The sequence below is a fragment of the Furipterus horrens genome, unplaced genomic scaffold, assembly GCF_987537825.1.
Source record: "Furipterus horrens unplaced genomic scaffold, mFurHor1.1.pri manual_scaffold_1, whole genome shotgun sequence".
Taxonomy (NCBI): Eukaryota; Metazoa; Chordata; class Mammalia; order Chiroptera; family Furipteridae; genus Furipterus; species Furipterus horrens.
In genome coordinates this window covers 8952234-8970674 of record NW_028327171.1, presented here as the reverse complement: position 1 = coordinate 8970674, position 18441 = coordinate 8952234, and the positions used below count along the sequence as shown (strand labels likewise).

At 43.1% G+C, this 18441-nt stretch overlaps 1 protein-coding gene across 1 annotated transcript in view; it reads left to right on the top strand.

The window, feature by feature from the left end:
* The window catches only part of HSF2BP (heat shock transcription factor 2 binding protein), a 76602-nt gene that overhangs the window by 18389 nt on the left and 39772 nt on the right, over positions 1–18441 (top strand). The window contains exons 3-5 of the mRNA XM_090272070.1: positions 6800–6949; positions 8882–9014; positions 13289–13406. Coding sequence (XP_090128196.1) covers positions 6800–6949; positions 8882–9014; positions 13289–13406 — 401 coding nt within the window. The remainder of the gene's footprint in view (positions 1–6799; positions 6950–8881; positions 9015–13288; positions 13407–18441) is intronic.

Here is an 18441-nt window from a genome sequence, read left to right as displayed (position 1 = left end):
CGTGCGCTTTTCACAGTCAGTAAGCTAACTGAAGTGCGGACTGCTAGCTTTTTGTTATCTATATTTTTAATTTGGTAGGAAAGAGTTACTACTTTTATGGTGATAAAAGGCAAGTTGTTGCGAACCTTGTACATTATTTCAGAAAACTTAAAAGAAAAATTAACTGGTAGTGTAGTTGAGTTAAACAACCAGAAATGAACTACAAGTTTTTGAAGGAATCTTGGAAGTGTTGTGCTTGATACCTTGTTATGTATCAGTGTTCACTTTAAGTAAGCAAATACATCAGGGTTGATTATTGTTTATTTTAGAACAACTTTATTGAGATACATTTATATACCACAAAATTCACCTGTTGTACAAGTATAGTTTATAATTTTTATTAAATTTATGCAGTTGTATAACTATGACCCCACTCCAGCTTTTCAAAAAAATTTTTAGCTACTGATTTTAAAGAGAAAGAGAAACATCGATTTGTTGTTTCACTTAGTGACACTTTCACTGGTTGATTCTTGTATGTGCCCTGGTTGGGGATCAAACCTGCAACCTTGGTGTATGGGGATGATGCTCTAACCAACTGAACTACCTGGCCAGGACCCCAATCCAGTTTGTTTTTTGGTAAAAAAAATTATGTTGAAATAATTATAGATTCATAGGAAGTTGCAAAAAGTCCAGGGAAGGTCTGCTGTGCCTTTACCTAGTTTCCCCCAGTAAAAGCCAAGAAACTGACATTGATTTTAGCTGTAGGTTTTTGTAGATGCTTTTTATCTGTCTCTGTAGATTTCCCTTTTCTGAACATTTTGTAGAAATGGAATCATACAATATGCCGTCTTTTGTGTATGGTATAATGTTTTGGAGGTTCATTGATGTTAGCTTACATTGTTTGTTTCTTTTTGGTCCTGAAAAATAATTCATTGGCTGAATAGACCACATTTTCTTTATCTTTTCACGCTAGTTGGTGAATAAAGTTAGATTATTTCCAGTTTTTGACTATTATGAATGCTGCTATGAACATTCTTGTACAAGTTTGTGTGTGGACATGTATTTTAATTTTTCTTGGGGAAGATACCAAAGGTAAAATTGCTGGATCATACAGTGAGCATATGGTTAATTTTCTAAGAAAGTGCTGAACTGTTTACTAAAGTGAGTATCATTCTGTATTCTACACAGTAATGTATGAAGGTCCTACTTTTTCCATATTCTTGTGAACATTTTGTATTATTAGTCCTTTGGATTAGAGCCATTTCAGTGTGCATGTAATGGTATCTCATTGTGGTTTTAGTTTGCATTTTCCTCATTACTAATTAAGTTGAACATCTTTTCATGTGTTTATTATTATGTATAGTTTATTTAGTTAAATATTAAATCTTTTGCCTATTTTTAATTGGGTTGTTTATTTTACTTTTGAGTCCAAGATGTCCTTATGTAGTCTTCATACAAGTCCTTTTTAGAGAAATGATTTAGAAATATTTTATTTTAGTACATGGCTGCCTTAACTTTCTTAAAGTTGTCTTTTGAAGAGTAGAAGTTTAAAATTTTCATGTTCGATTTACTATTTTTTTAATTAATCATGATTTTGTTGTGATAGCTAAGAAATATTTGCCTAATCCCAAGGTCACAGAGGTTTTCTTCTAGAAATTTTATGTTTAGGTCTATGATTTATGTTGAGTTCATTTTTTTCACATACAAATATCTAGTTGTTTTAGCATCATGTTTTGAAAAGACAAAAATTTTTCCATTGAATTGCCTTGGCACCTATGTTAAAATTGATTCCCATAATGTCAGGGTTTCACTGAACTACTGTGTGTCCATTCTTATTCCAGTGCCACACTGGTTTGATTTTTATAGCTTTATGGTAAATTTTTGTTTTCGAAATCAGTGTTGGTCCTCTAACAGTTTTTCAGATTTACTTTGCATTTTCACATCAATTTTGGAGTCAGATTATTACTTTGTACAAAAAAAGCCTACTGAAATTTTGATAGGGAGTGTGTTGTATCTGTGAATCAATTTGGGAAGAATTACCAATTTACTAGTCTCGAGTCTTCCAGCCCATGCACATGGTGTGTCTTTCCATTTACACAGGCTTACCTTGGAGATACTGTGGGTTCCATTCCAGACCACTGTAATAAAGCCGGTCACACAATTTGTTTTTGGTTTCCTAGTGCATATGGAAGGTTGTTTTTATATTATACTATAATCTCTTTAAGTGTGCAATAAGGAGCATTACCTCTAAAAATGTATGTACCTTTACTCAAAATATTTTATTGCTAAAAAATGTCACCATCATCTGAGCCTTTGGTGAGGTGCAGTCTTTTTACTGGTGGAGCATCTTGCCTCCATATTGATGGCTGTTCACTGATCAGGGTGGTGGTTGTGACAGTTTCTTAAATTAAGACAACAATGATGTTTGCTGCATTGATTGACCCTTTCACAAATGATTTCACTATAGCATGTGATGCTCTTTGATAGCATTTTATCTACAGTAGAACTTTTTTCAAAATCGAAGTCAGTTCTCTCAAACTCTGCTGATGCCTTATCAACTAAGTTTATGTAATATTCTAAACCCTTTGCTGACATTTCAACCATTTTCACAGCATCTTCATTAGGAATAGATTACATTTCAAGAAACCACTGTCTTTGCTCATCTTTAAGAAGCAAATCCTCATTTGTTAAAGTGTAATCATCAGATTACAGCAACTCAGTCCTATCTTCAGGATCTAATTCTAGTTCTCTTGCTATTTTCACCACATATGCAGTTACTTCCTCCACTGAAGCCTTGAACCCCTCAAAGTCATCCATGAGGGCTGGAATCAATTTCCAAATTCCCATTACTATTGATATTTTGACCTCTTCCTATGCATCACACATGTTCTTAATGGCATCTAGAATGGTGAATCCTTTCCAGAAAGTTTTCAATGTACTTTTCCCAGATCCATCAGAGGATTCACTATCAATGGCATCTAGAGCTTTATGAAATGTATTTCTTAAATCCTAAGATTTGGAAGTCTAAATTACTCCTTGGCCCATGGGCTACAGAATGGATACTGTGTTAGCAGACATGAAAACAATATTAATCTCATTGCACATCCCCACCAGCGCTCTTAAGTGACCAAGTGTGCTGTCAATGAGCAGTAGTATTTTGAAAGAAATTTGTTTCATCGCGTCTCGGCCTTTTGGCTAAGATCAAGTGAAAGAAATTTGTTTCTGAACAGTAAGTCTCAACAGTGAGCTTAAAATATTAAATGAACCATGATTGTAAATAGATGTGCTGTCATCCAGCCTTTATTGTCCCATTCATAAAACATCAGCAGAGTAGAGTTTGCATATTCTTAAGGGCCCTAGGATTTCCTAGATGGTAAATGAGCATCGGCTGTAACTTAAAAGTCACCAGCTACATTAGCCCCTATGAAGAGAGTCAGCCTGTCCTTTGAAGCTTTGAAGCCAAGCACTGACTTCCCTTCTCCAGCTAGGAAAGCCCCAGATGGCATCGTCTTCCAACATAGGGCTGTTCCATCTACATTGAAAATCTGTTATTTAGTGTAGCCACCGTCATTAATGACCTTAGCTAGATATTTCCGATACCTTGCTGCAGCTGCTACAACCGCATTTGCTGTCTCACCTTGCACTTGTGTGTTACGGAGATGGCTTCTTTCTGTAAACCTCGCGAACCAACCTCCACCAGCTTCAGACTTTTCTTCTGTAGCTTCCTCACTTCTCTCAGCCTTCGTAGGGTTGAAGAGAGGTAGGGCCTGACTCTGGATTAGGGTTTGGCCTAAGGGAGTGTTGTGGCTGGTTTGATCTTCTGTCCAGACCACCAAAAACTTCCTTCAGACCAGCAATAAAGGCTGTGTCACTTTCTCCTCATTCATGTGCCCCCTGGAGTAGCTCCTTTCATTGCCATCGGGAACTTTTCCTTTGCGTTCACAACATGGCTAACGGGCAGCAGGCCTAGCTTTCGGCCCGTATTAGCTCTCAGTATGCCTTCCTCACCTAAGCTTAGTTGTTTCTAGCTTTTGATTTAAAGTGAGAGATGTGTGACTCTTCCTTTCACTTGAACACTTAGAGCCATTGTAGGGTAATAAATTGGCCTCATTTCAGCAGTACTGTGTTTCAGGGAGAGAGAGCCAGGGGAATGGCTGGTCCGTAGAGCAGTCAGAACACGCACAATGTTTGTTAAGTTTACCATCTTAAATGCGTGCAAATGCCGTTTGTTGCTCCCCGAAATAATTACAAGAGTAACATCAAAGATCACTGACCACAGGTCAGCATAACAAATATAATAATAATGAAAAAGTTTGAAATATTGTGAGCATTACCAGAATGTGACATAGGGACATGAAGTGAGCGAAGCTGGGAAAAATGGCAGCAATAGACTTGGCTTGACACTGGGTTGCCACAAACCTTCAACTGGTAAACAAGCAAACAAACGCATATCTGAGTGCAGTAAAGCAAGTGCGATAAAGTGAGGTCGGCCTGTATTTAAATCTTTATTTTTTCTCAGTAATGCTTTGTAGTTTTTATTGAACAGCTCATGAGCTACCTTTCTTACGTTTACTCTTTTGTTTTTAAAGATTTTATTTATTTATTTTTAGAGAGAAGGAAAGGGAGAAAGAGCTAGAGGAAGAGAAACATTGATGTGAGAGAGAAATATCAATCTGTTGGCTCTTGTACACACCCCCACTGGGACCGAACCCACAACCCAGGCAGGTGCCCTGACTGGGAATCAAACTGGCGACCTTTGGCTTTGTGGGATGATGCCCAATCATCTGAGCCTTACCAGTCAGGGCCCTGTTTTATTTTTGATATTGTGAATGGAATTGTTTTCTTTGATGATTTTTTTTTTTTTTTAATATTACTATACTATGGGTGCAGCTGGAGGTCAGGGCATATCTGCCTGTAACCACCAAATGGGACCATAGTGAAGGCAGCCCTGCCTGGTCACTTTCAGCAGTTCTTATGTGACCTTGCAGAAAAATCACCATCACCAGACTAACAGACTGCTTCAATTGTGAGAAAAGCTAGAACTCTTTTCTTAAATTTCCATTTATTTATTTATCCCTTTTTATTGAACTTATTGGGGTGACATAGGTTAATAAAATTGTGTAGGTTTCAGGTGTACAATTCTCTAACACACCATCTGTATATTGATTTGTGTGTTCACCACCCCAAGTCAGTCCTCCTTCCATCACTATCTACCTCCCCTTGACCCTCTTCTGCCCTCCCACGCCCTTTCCCTTCCCCATAATGTTTTCTATGTCTATAAGGTGTTTATTTCTTAATCCCTTCACCTTTTTTCACCCAGCCCACAACCCTCCTAAAAGCTAGAAATCTTAAAGGAAGTGCTGGGATCCAGTTTTTTGCGTATGTCACCATGACCTGAGTGGCTTCCGCGATAGACGCCTAAAGGATGAACCTAGGAATCCAGATTGCTGTTATGATGAAGTCAGACCTTAAGAACCCAGAGTTGAAAAATCACATAATGCATTTTTAGCGTGTGTCATTGGTTCAGTGACCACTGTTCTCCTAAAATAAGTGTGAACACATAGCGGTGGGCAAAGGTAGGTTTATAGTTCTTCGTATGGAAAAAGACATGCAGGCTGTGATTATTACCATAGCTTTATCAACTCTGTGTTTCGCGTACTCACAGCTGTAAGCCTCGTTTTGCCCTTCCTGTATGTGGGATGTGTATGAAGCTCCACATAGCAAACGCAGCCTCCCCAGGTAGATATGAATGGGCCACCTGAGGCCAAGTTATGAGGTCAACAAAGTTTGATTTGTCCCCACTGCTCTCTTTTCTCCCCAAGACGAAAAGCCCCTTGACGTTGTCCTGTACTCTCCTTCTCTAAATGAAGAACCTGGAACATCTAATACACTTTAACTTTGTGGGCTGTTGAGCCCATCATACTTTGGAATAAGTTAATTTATGTTTTTATATTTTTAAGTTTATCTCTTATTAAGGAAATACTATCACCTTCTAAGGGAACTGCAGGTAACAAGGAACAGTGAAACTGGCGGTGGTGGATGGGGAGGGCAGGAATTCCCATATCGCCTAAGACCCACCTAGAGGTGCGCCTTGAGGAGGGCTTGGTGGTCAGAGGTACACCAGGAGGACAGGTCACCGTGTCTCTCCTGGGTAAGAACCCCACTCAGACTTGCCAGGTGGGTTTCCTCAGAGGCTGCTGGTGGGACAGTGAGAAATCAGTCCTAGCCTCCATCTTCCTGAGACGCTGGCACTTACCTCGCTGTGTCAGCGCCCGCCTGGGAGGCCCTTCCTTTGCGCTCCCTGCCGTCCTTCACCCCGTCTTTCCTGTGTGACCTCGGCTGTGCCCTGTAGCATTCTTACAATGGAGGGAGCCGTTCGGAGGCAGCAGGCTCCTTTGTTACAATGTTGCTGTGTGTGTGGACTGCTGCGTGAGGTTGTCACGTCGTTCCAGTGTCCCAGCTGGTGCTGCTCCTGGGGATAGCCACGTGGGACCTGGGATGCCTAATGTTCTCGTGTGACTCGAAGATGAACCTGTGGCCCTGCTGCTGCCTTTTCTCCCCCGGGTGAACAGCTTCTCGACTTCGGCAGTACATGTCTATAGACAAACTAATGCAGTAGGATGTTCAAAAGTGTTAATTTTGCCTCTGAAGTTGATTTCTAAAATATAGACTATGGCTTTCTAAGGACTAGTTTTCGTTTGCCAACTATTTTCCGTAGTTTTGCGTGTACTCCTTTTCTTTAAAATGTCATTGAGAGAGAAAACATGAGCTATTTTGAAGTTGAATGCTCTTCATTTTTCTGATCTTGTTTTGATTTCAGGAGAAACTGGCTCTTCGCCAGCAGCTGAATGAAACAAAGCAGCAACTTCTGCAGCAGGCAGAGTATTGCACGGAGATGGGGGCGACAGCCTGCACCCTGCTCTGGGGCGCTTCCAGCAGCGAGGAGACCGTCAAAGCCATTCTGGGAGGAGTAAGCACAACCGGCTGGACGTTGTTGATTAGAGTTTATGTGAATGGCAGGATACAGCGTGTCTGCTAGGGCTCACGGGCTGCATCCATTTCTTTTGTTCACTCATCAGATAATTTTGGGATGTCGGCTCTGTGGGGTCCACCATAACCTGATGCTCTGGGGGTATGTAAAAGTGAATGCAGTAAGATCCCAGAAGCTGTATGGCATTTGTGGTGATAGTACCACTTTAGTATTATTCCTTGGCATTTGTATACGTTTAACAAAGTGTAAAGTGCTTTTACATGTGTTATCCATTGGGTAATGCAATGTCTAATTGATTGAATGTTATATGTGATTTAACATACACGTTAATAGCGTGCATGCACACACACACACACACACCAACAGAGGAGGAGAGAGAGTTGAGATGGACCTTGATGAACCTGAATAGGCAGTGATGGCGTAGAATGAGGAGGGTGGCCCATGAGTAGAGAAACAGCACATCGAAGGCACAGGGCGAAGTCTGAAGTTTGTTTAGGGACAGGGAGTGAGTGAGTTGACACAGACTGGAGGGCTGTGTGGTGAGAGCATGGGGAGAACAGGCTCTCAAGGTCAGGCGGAGTGTGATTTTGGAAGATGGTCACTGCAGGCTGGTGACGCAGCCTAGGAGGTGGGAGCACGGGATTCCTGGAGGTTGAGTAGAAGTAGATGGGACGAGAGGAGAAGCTGGGAAGGCTGACCTGAGGGAGAGTGATTAGAGGTAGGGGGCGGGGTCTGCCGGCTGGACAGAAGGGCGAGCTGGGGTTCCAGTGGCTCAGGCTGGGGTGAGCTGAGCTCTGTGAGCGAGGCCGGTGGGGTGACAGCGTGCACTCCAGCTGACGGAACGGAAGGAACCGAGGAAGACTGAGGTGTGAATCTGGGAGAACGGGGTGTCACGAACGGGGGTGAAGGTCAGGAGTGGATATTTGGCCAGAGGCTGGTGATAAACTACACATCATGTATAAAAATTACAGTTGACTTTCAGGGGAGAGACTGAATCTATTTTTAAAGTTTATTGAGCTTTATCGAGCTGTAATCTACACAGCGTAAATTCACCCGTCTGGAAGTGTACTGCTCAGTGGGGTAGCTGGGTCCCGGAGTTGTAGCGTGACCACAGTCCGGCCCTGGCACCTGTGTGTCATCCCTGAAGCTCCCTGCTGCCCTGGTTTCCAAACAGTTCCTCAGAGAAGTGCTGCAGAGGCTCTGCAAACGTGGAGTGCTTTTTGCCTAGTCACACACTGCTGGATAAGCCTGTTCACTGTCTTATCTCTTCCACATGTTGAGATTTCAGTTAAGATTTTATTTGAAAAGCAGTTTTCCCAAAGGTTTGAAAACCTCTGGTTTCATGCCTGGAACAAACAGTGGACATAGTTTTCCAGTACATTTTTGGGTGAATTCATCCCAGTAGTTCCATCATTGTGTGAATTTCGAGCTGTTTCCTGTATGTGTGTGTGTGTGTGTGTGTGTGTGTGTGTGTGTGTATTTAATCCTCACCCAAGGATATGTTTATTGATTTTAGAGAGAGCAAGAGTGGGCGGGGGAGAGAGAGAAACAAACATTAATATGAGCAAGAAACATCAGTTGGTGCCTCATGTATGCACTGCGACTGGGGATTGAACTTGTAGCCCTTTGGTGCGCCGAATGGTGCTCCAGCCAACGGAGTCACCTGGCCAGGGCTCCCATTATATATGTATTTTTACTCTTTGAATTAGTCTTCAGTGTAATTTTTTTACTAATAATTCTATTAGAGTCTAGTAAGGTAAAACCTTGTTTTCCTCATCTTTTCAAGAGAAACTTTTAATGAGGAATAGATTTTTAAATATTGCTTCTATAATTAACACCAGAGTCTTTCTTAAAATGTTTTCATACTGCTGTTTGTGAAAGGGTATGATATTCTCATTTCTGGACTTTTAGGATAAAGCTTTGAAGTTTTTCAACATCACTGGTCAGACAATGGAGAGTTTTGTGAAGTCACTGGATGGGGATGTCAAGGAGCTTGATTCTGATGAAAATCAGTTTGTGTTTGCTTTGGCTGGAATTGTAACAAGTAAGTAATTCTTTGAAGCATATAACTGTGACAAGTGTGTCCTAGAGCAGTGATGACAGTCAGGGACGTGAGCATAAACATCTCTCAAGGACTTTTTCAGGTGCCATGTGGTTCTTACCCTAGAGACGCCGGGTGCGTGGACCGGGGGCGGGTGCCAGGCATGTGAGCTGCGGCCCGTCGTGCAGGTCGTGCTGGCAGTGTGGCCTTGCGGAGCGAGCACGACTGGCCTTCGGCAGCCCGGGGGCAGGTGGCGTGTGCGGGTGGTGCGGCTGCGAAAGTCAGAGCAGAGCCGTGCGTCGAGCTGCCCGTTGTTTGGAGTCATGGTCGCTTTCCTGACGTCTAGTCAAGTAAAAGCCTGTGTGAAGCTAAGCTGTGCTGTGTGTGGCTCAGTAATTAAGGAGTTCCAAAACCCAAATTGTCTCTTTAGTAAAATTCTCCCAGGACTCATAGTTCCGATTATGATAGAACTCTGTGGCAAAGCTGCTGTGAAGAATATACCCAGATAAATAGCTGATCTCTGGGTGCAGCAGGAGGGGCCTATGCTAGTGAGGGCTGATGCTCTTTGTTCCGAAGTCAGCGGAATAGGTAAGTTGCTGGGACTTAGTCTTTCCATGGCTCTTCTGTCTCTGCTGTGCATGTTGGGGTGATTCTTTGCCACTGAAGAGAGGGGACGTCTTATCTTTCCTCTCGGCATTATCCTTTACCTACTGACATACTGATGGGGCGGGTCCTGGGTACACACTGTCCCTTCATATTTCCTTGTGCTCCTTCTGGGGAGGCGCTGGGAGTCGTGGTTCCCAGGCCAGTCCCGGCTTACCCAGCACCTAACCTGCTGCAGGGCGGCAGGCCCCACGCGCTCCTGTCCTCGCGTCTTTGGCCGCGGGAGGCTTGCGTTGGTGTACCTTAAAAAACACTTATAACAGTGGGCATTTGCAAATGGCACCAAAAGTCTCTGACATATGTGACTTGTCATTCTGCTGAGCTGTGAATTTGAGCTGCTTGAGTTGCCAGCTGGTGTGTAGTGGCGAGGCAGCGGGCCAGTGCGTAGAGCCAGCCTGGTGCCCAGCGTACAAGCTAACTTGGCTTTGTTTTCCTCTGCGTGGAGTGGCTCACACAGGAGCGCTCACAGAGTTGGGAAGCAGACACTTATGTGTCCAATTTTTACTTCCATGCTGATGAGTTTTACTGGGAGTATTACATAGTACGGCGGTTTTACTAAAGTGCCGTTGTGCAGAGGCCTTGGGAGCTTGTGCATCTCCAATACTGAGACACTGTCCCTTGGGGAGTAGCCAGGACAGCGGAGACCTTGGTTAGCTGTCACATAGCTGTCCTCTGCCTTCTAAAACAAGGATTCTTTTTAAAAAGTTCCAGACAGTAAATTCATCCTTTACAGTTTTTTCCTCACCTTTTGTACAATTCCGAGGTTTTGACAAATGCCTGTTGTCGTGTAACCAGTGGTTAGGATGTGGGATAGTTCCGTTACGTCCCCAGATCTCCCGAGTATCTCCCACCCCTTCCCTATGCAGTCACCCACTCTCTACCATCAGCCCAAGGCAGCTGCTGCTCTGGCGCTGGGTTACAACTTGTAGCTGGAGTTCTCTTCCTGGCTTGTCTGGCATCCAGCGTCTGCCCCCAGTAAGCAAGTGCCCGCCTCCTGTCTCCTCTTGGAGCTTCTGCCTTTTCTTATGTCTTGTGTTAGTTGGTTGATCTCTGACCTTAGCTATCAGATGTGTTCAAGAAAAGTTGTTATTTTGCAAATTACTGCCCCCACCTTTTAAAGAGTTGAGGTGTAGCTCTTTCCTGTTTACTGGATACTAAAGCAAAAACTGAAAGTCAGGGGTTTGTTTAAACATTGACGTTGCAAGACTTCTCACTCGCCCGTAGTCTCCGTCCTTAGTAATAGGTTAGTGTAGGGAAAGGGTCTGGATTTTCAGGCACCGCGAGTCCACTTCCCAGGCTGTAAGTTACCTGGGTTTTCTGTTCCTCATCTGCGAAGTGGAACACTAGTACCTGCTCTGATGGCCTTACACACTGTTGTAAATATTCTGCTGAACTATGGCAGGGGATAACATATTGTAAACGAAGCTGCTGTCCAACAGAGGGAGTGTGACTGGTTTCAGTAACTAGTGTAAGGGGACAAATGAAGAGGGTAAAGAAGATGGCAAATTGTTATCACAGTCCTGTGAAGGGGAACTTGCTTTCCTTGCAAGTGTAAAACTTATTTTTCTAACTGCTTTTTCTTCTTTTTTTGGTTACTCAAAAGTCATAATTATACTCCTTGCCTCTTTATTCTAGGTTTATTCATTCGAACAATATTAAATAATGATTGCAGAATCAGAACTCCTTTTTGACTGTTGATAATTTATGGGCAGGACTGGATGCAACTTATCTTTCATGGACATAATTGTTCCACGAAGTCAATGGAGTATCCTCATGTCAGTGACCATCACGTCTCCTAGCCCCCCGATATTTCTGCTTCCTGTTCCCTTTCTCCACACACTCCCACTAACACAGGGAAGCTGTGTGGTGCGTGAGAAAGAAGACGGGATGGGCATGGAGGGAGGCCCAGTGTCCAGCTTTGCTTCCGCCACTGACCAGCCCTGTGTTCTTGCATCCGTGACCATTGATTCCGTCTTCTGAGAAGAGAGTCCTAGACCTCAGCTGATGGCTGGGGTCTCCCCCAGCCCTGGCTTGTGTGGTTCAGCATGTTTAAGAGTAAGGTGCCCGTTCCACTGTGTTCTGCTAGTTACACCTTAGTCGTAGGTCAGGGACAGCCAGGGTTCCCCGTCAGAGGCATAGTTCAGTGGGAAGTAATTTTTGCCAACCAGCTACCAAAGTTCACAGCCAGGACATATGCCTTCCTGTGGGCTTCCAGAAGGTGGTCAACTGTAGTTACGTGAAGAATGTTTTTTCCCTGAAAAATGATTTTAAGATGACTGTTTATAGCTTATGATGCCAAATGCTCAGAGCTTCATTTCCCCTCCTAACAGTTCTCTAGAAAAAATAGAGTGTATCATAGGCTAGAAAATATAGTTGTCAGATTCAAATTCATTGAACAAAGAAGTGTCCTGTTAGTAAAGGGTCCTGTCTTTTATAAAGTTATAGCTATCATGAATTATATACCGGATAACACAGCACCAATTTATGAGGCAAAAATTGCTGGAAAGACAAGGAGAAATGGGAAAAAATGGTTAGATTTAGGAAACTTCACACCTCTTGTGATTCTTCTCAGTGCAGGAAACAAAAATAAATAGGAATGTCCAGGACCTGAATCCATGAAGGTGATCTGGTAGCATGACGAAACTATATTTTGCCAACAGAACACAGTTAAAGGACAAGCAAGCCATAAAATTCATCCTCAATTCTTGATAATTCTGAGCAAAATGAAAATACAAGAAAATGACCTTGAATTAGTAAGGTAGCTACCGGAATCCTACCTGAGGCCCCACACTTGGCTGTGATGACCGGAAGCATTTCCGTTCAGTCGGGGCAACAAGGATGCTGCTGCCCTGCTCTCTGCCACCGTGGCCGCTCGCTTCCGTTAGGGGCTTGGCTCCCTTTGAGTCATGTGTTCGATTCAGCTGAGAAAAATCTTACCAACACACACGTAAACGTACTTGAGTGTTTGATGTGTCCGCACAGGTGTTCAGGAATGTAGCAGAGCCAGTGCCACCTGCAGCAGTGGCCATTGGAAGCGATGGTCTCTGGAGGGCCTTGGGCATGAAGAAATCCGATAGTTGCTAACCCACAATAGGATGTAAAAATTAGAGGAAAAAAAGCTTTTTTTCAGAATTACTTTTTATCCTCTTTTTGGCCTCATGAGTTGGGTTTGGCATTGTGGTTCAAAGTCATTAGGATTTCACTCCCAGGATTGAAAGAAGACTTCAGTGTCCTTGGTCCCAGATAGAGTACTCAGTCCCATTTCCGTGTGGACCCAGACGGCCCACAGCGGTCCCTCCAGGGTTCTGCAACATGGCGTCCACTTGCTGTCCCATGGTTGGCTGCAGACGTGTGTAGATTCCAGTGCTCTGTTTCCCTGCCCAGGTGTTTGCTCATCACAAAGCACATCACTCACTGTCTGAGTAACTGTTGTGGTTGTCGGTTCTTTCTGGGCCGTCAGCTCTGTGGGCAGCGCCGCTTTTCTACACCTCGCTGGCTACTCTGTTTTCAGTAGGTCTTCTAGGAGAAAAACAGCACCAAGTACTCATCGTGGACAAACTTCTAGAGTCTGAAGTTAGAGAGATTTTAAACTTGTTTTTCTCTCTCCGTTGCAGATGTTGCTGCCATCGCGTGTGGTCGTGAATTCCTGGTTAACTCCAGCCGCGTGCTCTTGGACACCATACTACAGCTTCTGGGGGACTTGAAGCCAGGACAGTGCACCAAACTCAAAGTGTACGGTGGACAGTGTTAAAGAGTTAATGTGTATTTACAAATCAGTCAGAATTTAGTGATTGGACCTCTTTTTCAGGAAAACGCAATTTAGCAAGTCCTAAAAGAAATGGAAAAAACAAATTACCTGGAGAATTCAGGGATGTAGCCTATTGAGTACTATTTTAGAAAAATAATATAAACAAAAGGAATGTTCTCACCTTAGAGCAATGAATAAATCTCAAATGCCGTACATGATACTTAAGGATTATATGAATGACCTCAAAATGAACTTAAATAGGTATTTGTTGTGGCAGCCCTTCACTGTCCACTTACTACTGTTGTGTAACAAATTACCACCAACTTAGTGGCTAAAATAATACCTAGCTCACAGTTCTGTAGGTCAGAAACCTGAGTGGGTTTAACTGGGTTCTCCATCTGGGGTCTCACAGGGCCAAAATCAAGGCATGGTCCAGGGTCAGGCTTATTTTCCAGAGGCTCTAGGGGAGAATGCGTCCAGGTGCATCCACGGTACGGAGGAATCCAGTTCTTTGCCTTTGTAGGACTGAGGTCCTTGTTTCCTTGCTGGCTGTCAGGTGGGGGCACTTGCAACTTCCAGGGATGACTGGATTCCTTACCACATGACCTCTCCTTATCTTCAACCACAGTAGCTCACTGAATCCTTCCTGGAACCTTTAGGCTTTTGCTGGGCTTAGATTTTGATGGGTTTAGATTAGGCATAACTGGATAGACTCCCTTTGATTAACTCAGTCAGCTCGTTAGTAACTTAATTATATCTGCCATTTCTCTGCCATGTAACTTCCCAGGGTGTGCTATTCTGTGCTCAGTCCCAGGACCTAGGGCGGCAAATCGTGGGCCATTGTAGGATGCTGTGTACCATTGATTTTGAGTGTTCCCTTTTCTTCTTGGAGCATTTCTCATAACAGCCTCTTTAAAGTATTTCTCAGATATTTCCAAAATCTGTGTCAGCTTGGCCTTGGTGTCTCTTGGTTGTCTTTCCCCTTTGAGTTGGTATTTTCCCTGTTTCTTCGTATGCTGAGTGACTTTGGGCTGCATCCTGGACATTTGAATATTATGTTTTGAGAACCTGGGTCTTATTTAAATCCTATGGAAAATGTTGATGTTTTGTTTTAGCGGGCAGGCAGCCTGGTTGGGTTCAGGTTGCAAATTCTGACCAGCCTTCCCTGTGTCGTGGTCTCAGCTCAGCTCCGTCATCAAAAAGCCTTTGCAGCGTTCTTGGGCCTGCCCCTCAGGTGCGCCCCCTGGGGCCAGTGTCAGCCCTGAGTAACAGTGGATGTTTTCCTTCTCAGAATGCTGGATTTGCTGTTCATGATCAGATCAGTGCTCGCGTAGCTTGGGCCGAGCCAGGAGTTAAAAACAACCTGGAGGGGTCACTTTCCTGAGCTTTAACTCTCCACAGTGTCCCTGGTCCTTGCTGGTTTCCCAGGGCTCCCCTTTTCAGTCATCCATCTGGAATGCTGGGCTTTTGTGTGCCCTGCTGTGTCACGTTTCTGCACCCAGGCCGAACTCCTCAAGTCTGAGCCCGAGTCTTCCTGGCACCCTTCCCTGTGTGGCTCAGTGCGCTCCGGAGGTGGGGGCCGAGTGGCCAGCTCACCACCGGTTTGGTGGCTCTTCCACTGCTGGTCTTCTTCCCAGTCCGCCTGCTGCAGTTTACTTTCCGGGGCCTCTCGTGGCTGTTCCATACATTCCGTTCAGCATTTCAGGCTGCATTCAGTGGAAGCCAGTGGGTGGGTGTGTTGACTCCATCTTACCTGAACCAGAGGCTTTAGTCCATTTTGGTGTTTGTACTAACAGATATGTGTGCGCGAGCAATACACATAACAGTATAATGTGAATTATATAGTTTTGTATAGACTTTGTAAGTTGTTTATGGATTTAGTTAGTTCTTGTTAAATATCTGTCATCAAAGAAGATGGGACATTGGGCTATCTTTTCCCTGGCTGATGGAAGTTCAGGTTATTTTCAGGTTTTACTCTACAATCATAAGTGAACAGCTTTGAGAGATATCTCCTGCTAACCTGGGTGAGATTTCTTCTAGCAGTTTTTGCAGAAGCGGAATATTGGAGAAGCGGGTCACGCATATTTTCAGTTTTATAAGATTTTGCCAAGTTAGTCACTGAAGCACACACTTCGCCGTCAGTGTTCTGTGCTTCCCACACCCTCCACATGGCATTATTGATTTGTTCTCATAAAGAACTTGGTGCTGTCTGTCGATATCTATCTGCCTGTGTGTCTTCACACTAGATTACCAGTGAGGCCGAGACCTTTTTCTCATGTTCAAAACATTTGATTTACCTGTTCGTGTCTATTGCGCATTTGCTATTGAGTTATTTTATTTTATTTAATTTTTGATGATTTGCTCTTGTTCCTTATGTGTTCTGGATACTAAGCCATTGTCTCTTTTCCTTCTGGGTGTGTACAATGTCAGTATTTATGGGTCCAGCTAACCCCCTCCTCCCATTTCCAAGGCAAAGCTTTGTGTGGTGCCTGGGCTGCTTCTCTGGTCCCGGTACAGGGAGCTCGTGTGTCCTAACGGGCCCTTGTCCATCGTGTTGAAGATGAGGAGAACTGCCTTCAGAGAAGGCTGCTCACTCTATTGGTAGCCTTCCACCTGACCACTGGGCAGAGCGCACGTACAGTTAGTCTCAGGCCCACGTGGGGCTCAGTATGCGCCAGACCGAAGCGGGTCTTCTCACTTCCTAATCTTGGGCTGCCTTCTGGTAGGCATGCCATGTGTTCGCTTTCTTCTTCCCTGCTGACGCTAACCTTGAGTCCACTGGAACCAGGACCTTTCTTATACTCTAAGCTTGCTTTTCTTTCTGGCCTCTTCATTCCTTGACTGTAATTTGCCTCTTTCCTGGGGATTTTGCTTTCTTTGCAGCCTCCATAAGCAAAGGCTACTCATTTCGGCAGCTTGGGTGCCTCAGACCCAGAGATGAGATTTAAAAAAAAAAAAAAATAAGAGACTTAGGTGTTTGTTTTTTTGAGCAGTTTTAGTTTCACAACAAAATTGAGAGGAAGATATCAGAGATTTCCCCTATACTCCTACCCCCACTTATGCCATAGTTTTGCCTTTTCCAGAATGCCATATAGTTGGAAGCCTTCTCAGCTTGGCTTCTTTCACTAAGTAATATGCACTTAAGGTTTCCATGTAGTTTTTCATGGCTTAATACGGATAATTTCTTGTTAGCATTGAATAACATGCCGTTGTCTGGATGTGCCCAGTTACTTCATTCACCCACTGAAGGACCTCTTCCAGGTTTGGGCAGTTATGGATAAAGCTGCTATAAACGCTGTGCATAGGTTTTTGTGTGGACACAAGTTTTCAGCTCCTTTGGGTAAATACCAAGCAGCATGACTGCTGGGTCATATGGTGAGAGTATGTTTAGTTCTGTAAGAAACCGCCACACTTTCTTCCCGAGTGGCTGCACCATGTTGCATTCCTACCAGCAGTGACCGAGAGTTCCCGTTGCTCCTTGTCCCCACCAGCAATGGGCGTCATCGGTGTTCGGGATTGAGGCCGTTCTGATAGGTGTGCAGTGGTGTCATGTTTTAATTTGCGTTTTCCTGATCCTATAGGATTGGAGTGTCTTTTTAAGCTTATTAACCATCTGTATCTTCTTTGGTGAAGTGTCTGTTAAGGTCTTTGACTCATTTTTTAATTGTGTGTGTGTGTTTTTCCTTACTGTTGACTTTTAAGAGTTCTTTGGTCAACTGTAATAGAAAAACAACAAATAAATAAATAAATAAACAAATAAATAGATGAGTTCTTTGTGTATTTTGGATAAGAGTCCTTTATTAGATACATACATCATATGCAAATATTTTCTCTCAGTCTGTGGGTTATCTTCTTTCTCTTGACATTCTTCTTTTACAGAGCAGAAGTTTTTAATTTTAATGAAGTCGAGCTTATCAAGAAATTTGTCATGGCTTTTGACTTTGGTGTTGTATCTGAAAAAGGCGTCATCATGTCTGAGGTTTTATCCCCTGCTGTCTGTCGTCTAGTTTTATAGTTTCACACTTTACATTTAGGCCTGTCATCTGTGTTGAGTTAATTTCTCTGAAATGTGTGAGGTCTGTATCTAGGTTCATTGTTTTCCATGTGGATGTTCATTTGTCCCTGCACCATGTGCTTCATTGTATCGCCTTTGCTCCTTTGTCAGGTACTCAGGTGGGCCTGTTTTTAGGCTCTCCATCCTGTTCTGTTGACTTACTGTCTGTTCTTTGGCCAGCGCCACACTGTCTTGATTACTGTAGCTTTAGAGTAAGTCTTGATGTTGTATAGTGTCAGTCCTCCAACTTTGTTCCTCTCCTCCAGGGTTGTATTAGCTATGCTGGGTCTTTTGCCTCTATATACATTTTAGAATCATTTTGTCAATATCCATAAAATAATTTACTAGAATTTTGATTGGGATTATATTGAATCTGTAAATCAAATCAGGAAGAACTGATATCTTGATGGTATTGTGTCTTCCTAGCCATGAACATGGAATATCTTTTTATTTACTTAGTTCTTTGACTTCATTAATCAGAATTTTGTAGTTTTTCTAATACAGGTCTTATATGTTTTGTTAGATATATATCGAAGTATTTCACTTTGGGGATGCTAATGTAAATGGTATTGTGGTTTTAATTTCAAATTCCACTTGTACATTATTGGTATATAGGACAACATTGACTTTTATGTATTAACCTTGTATCCTGAAACCTTACTGTAATCTTACTGGTTCTAGGAGGATTATTTTGTTGATTCTGGTGCTTAGTAAATGTTACTAAATGAGCAAAGGAGATGCAAATAACTTTCTGGGTTATAATCATACCTTGTTTGTTGTTAAAGTCATACATGTGTTACCATGCATTTGGGTTGCCTGATACCTTCTTCACAGGAGTGGCTTAATGCCAATTGAAAGAAATCTTCTGAATTGTTTCTAATCAAAACTTGTTATATTAGGTAATAGGAAAGTTATCATTAAGGATGTTATATTTCTAGGATGTTGGTTAACAGTTAAATATTTTG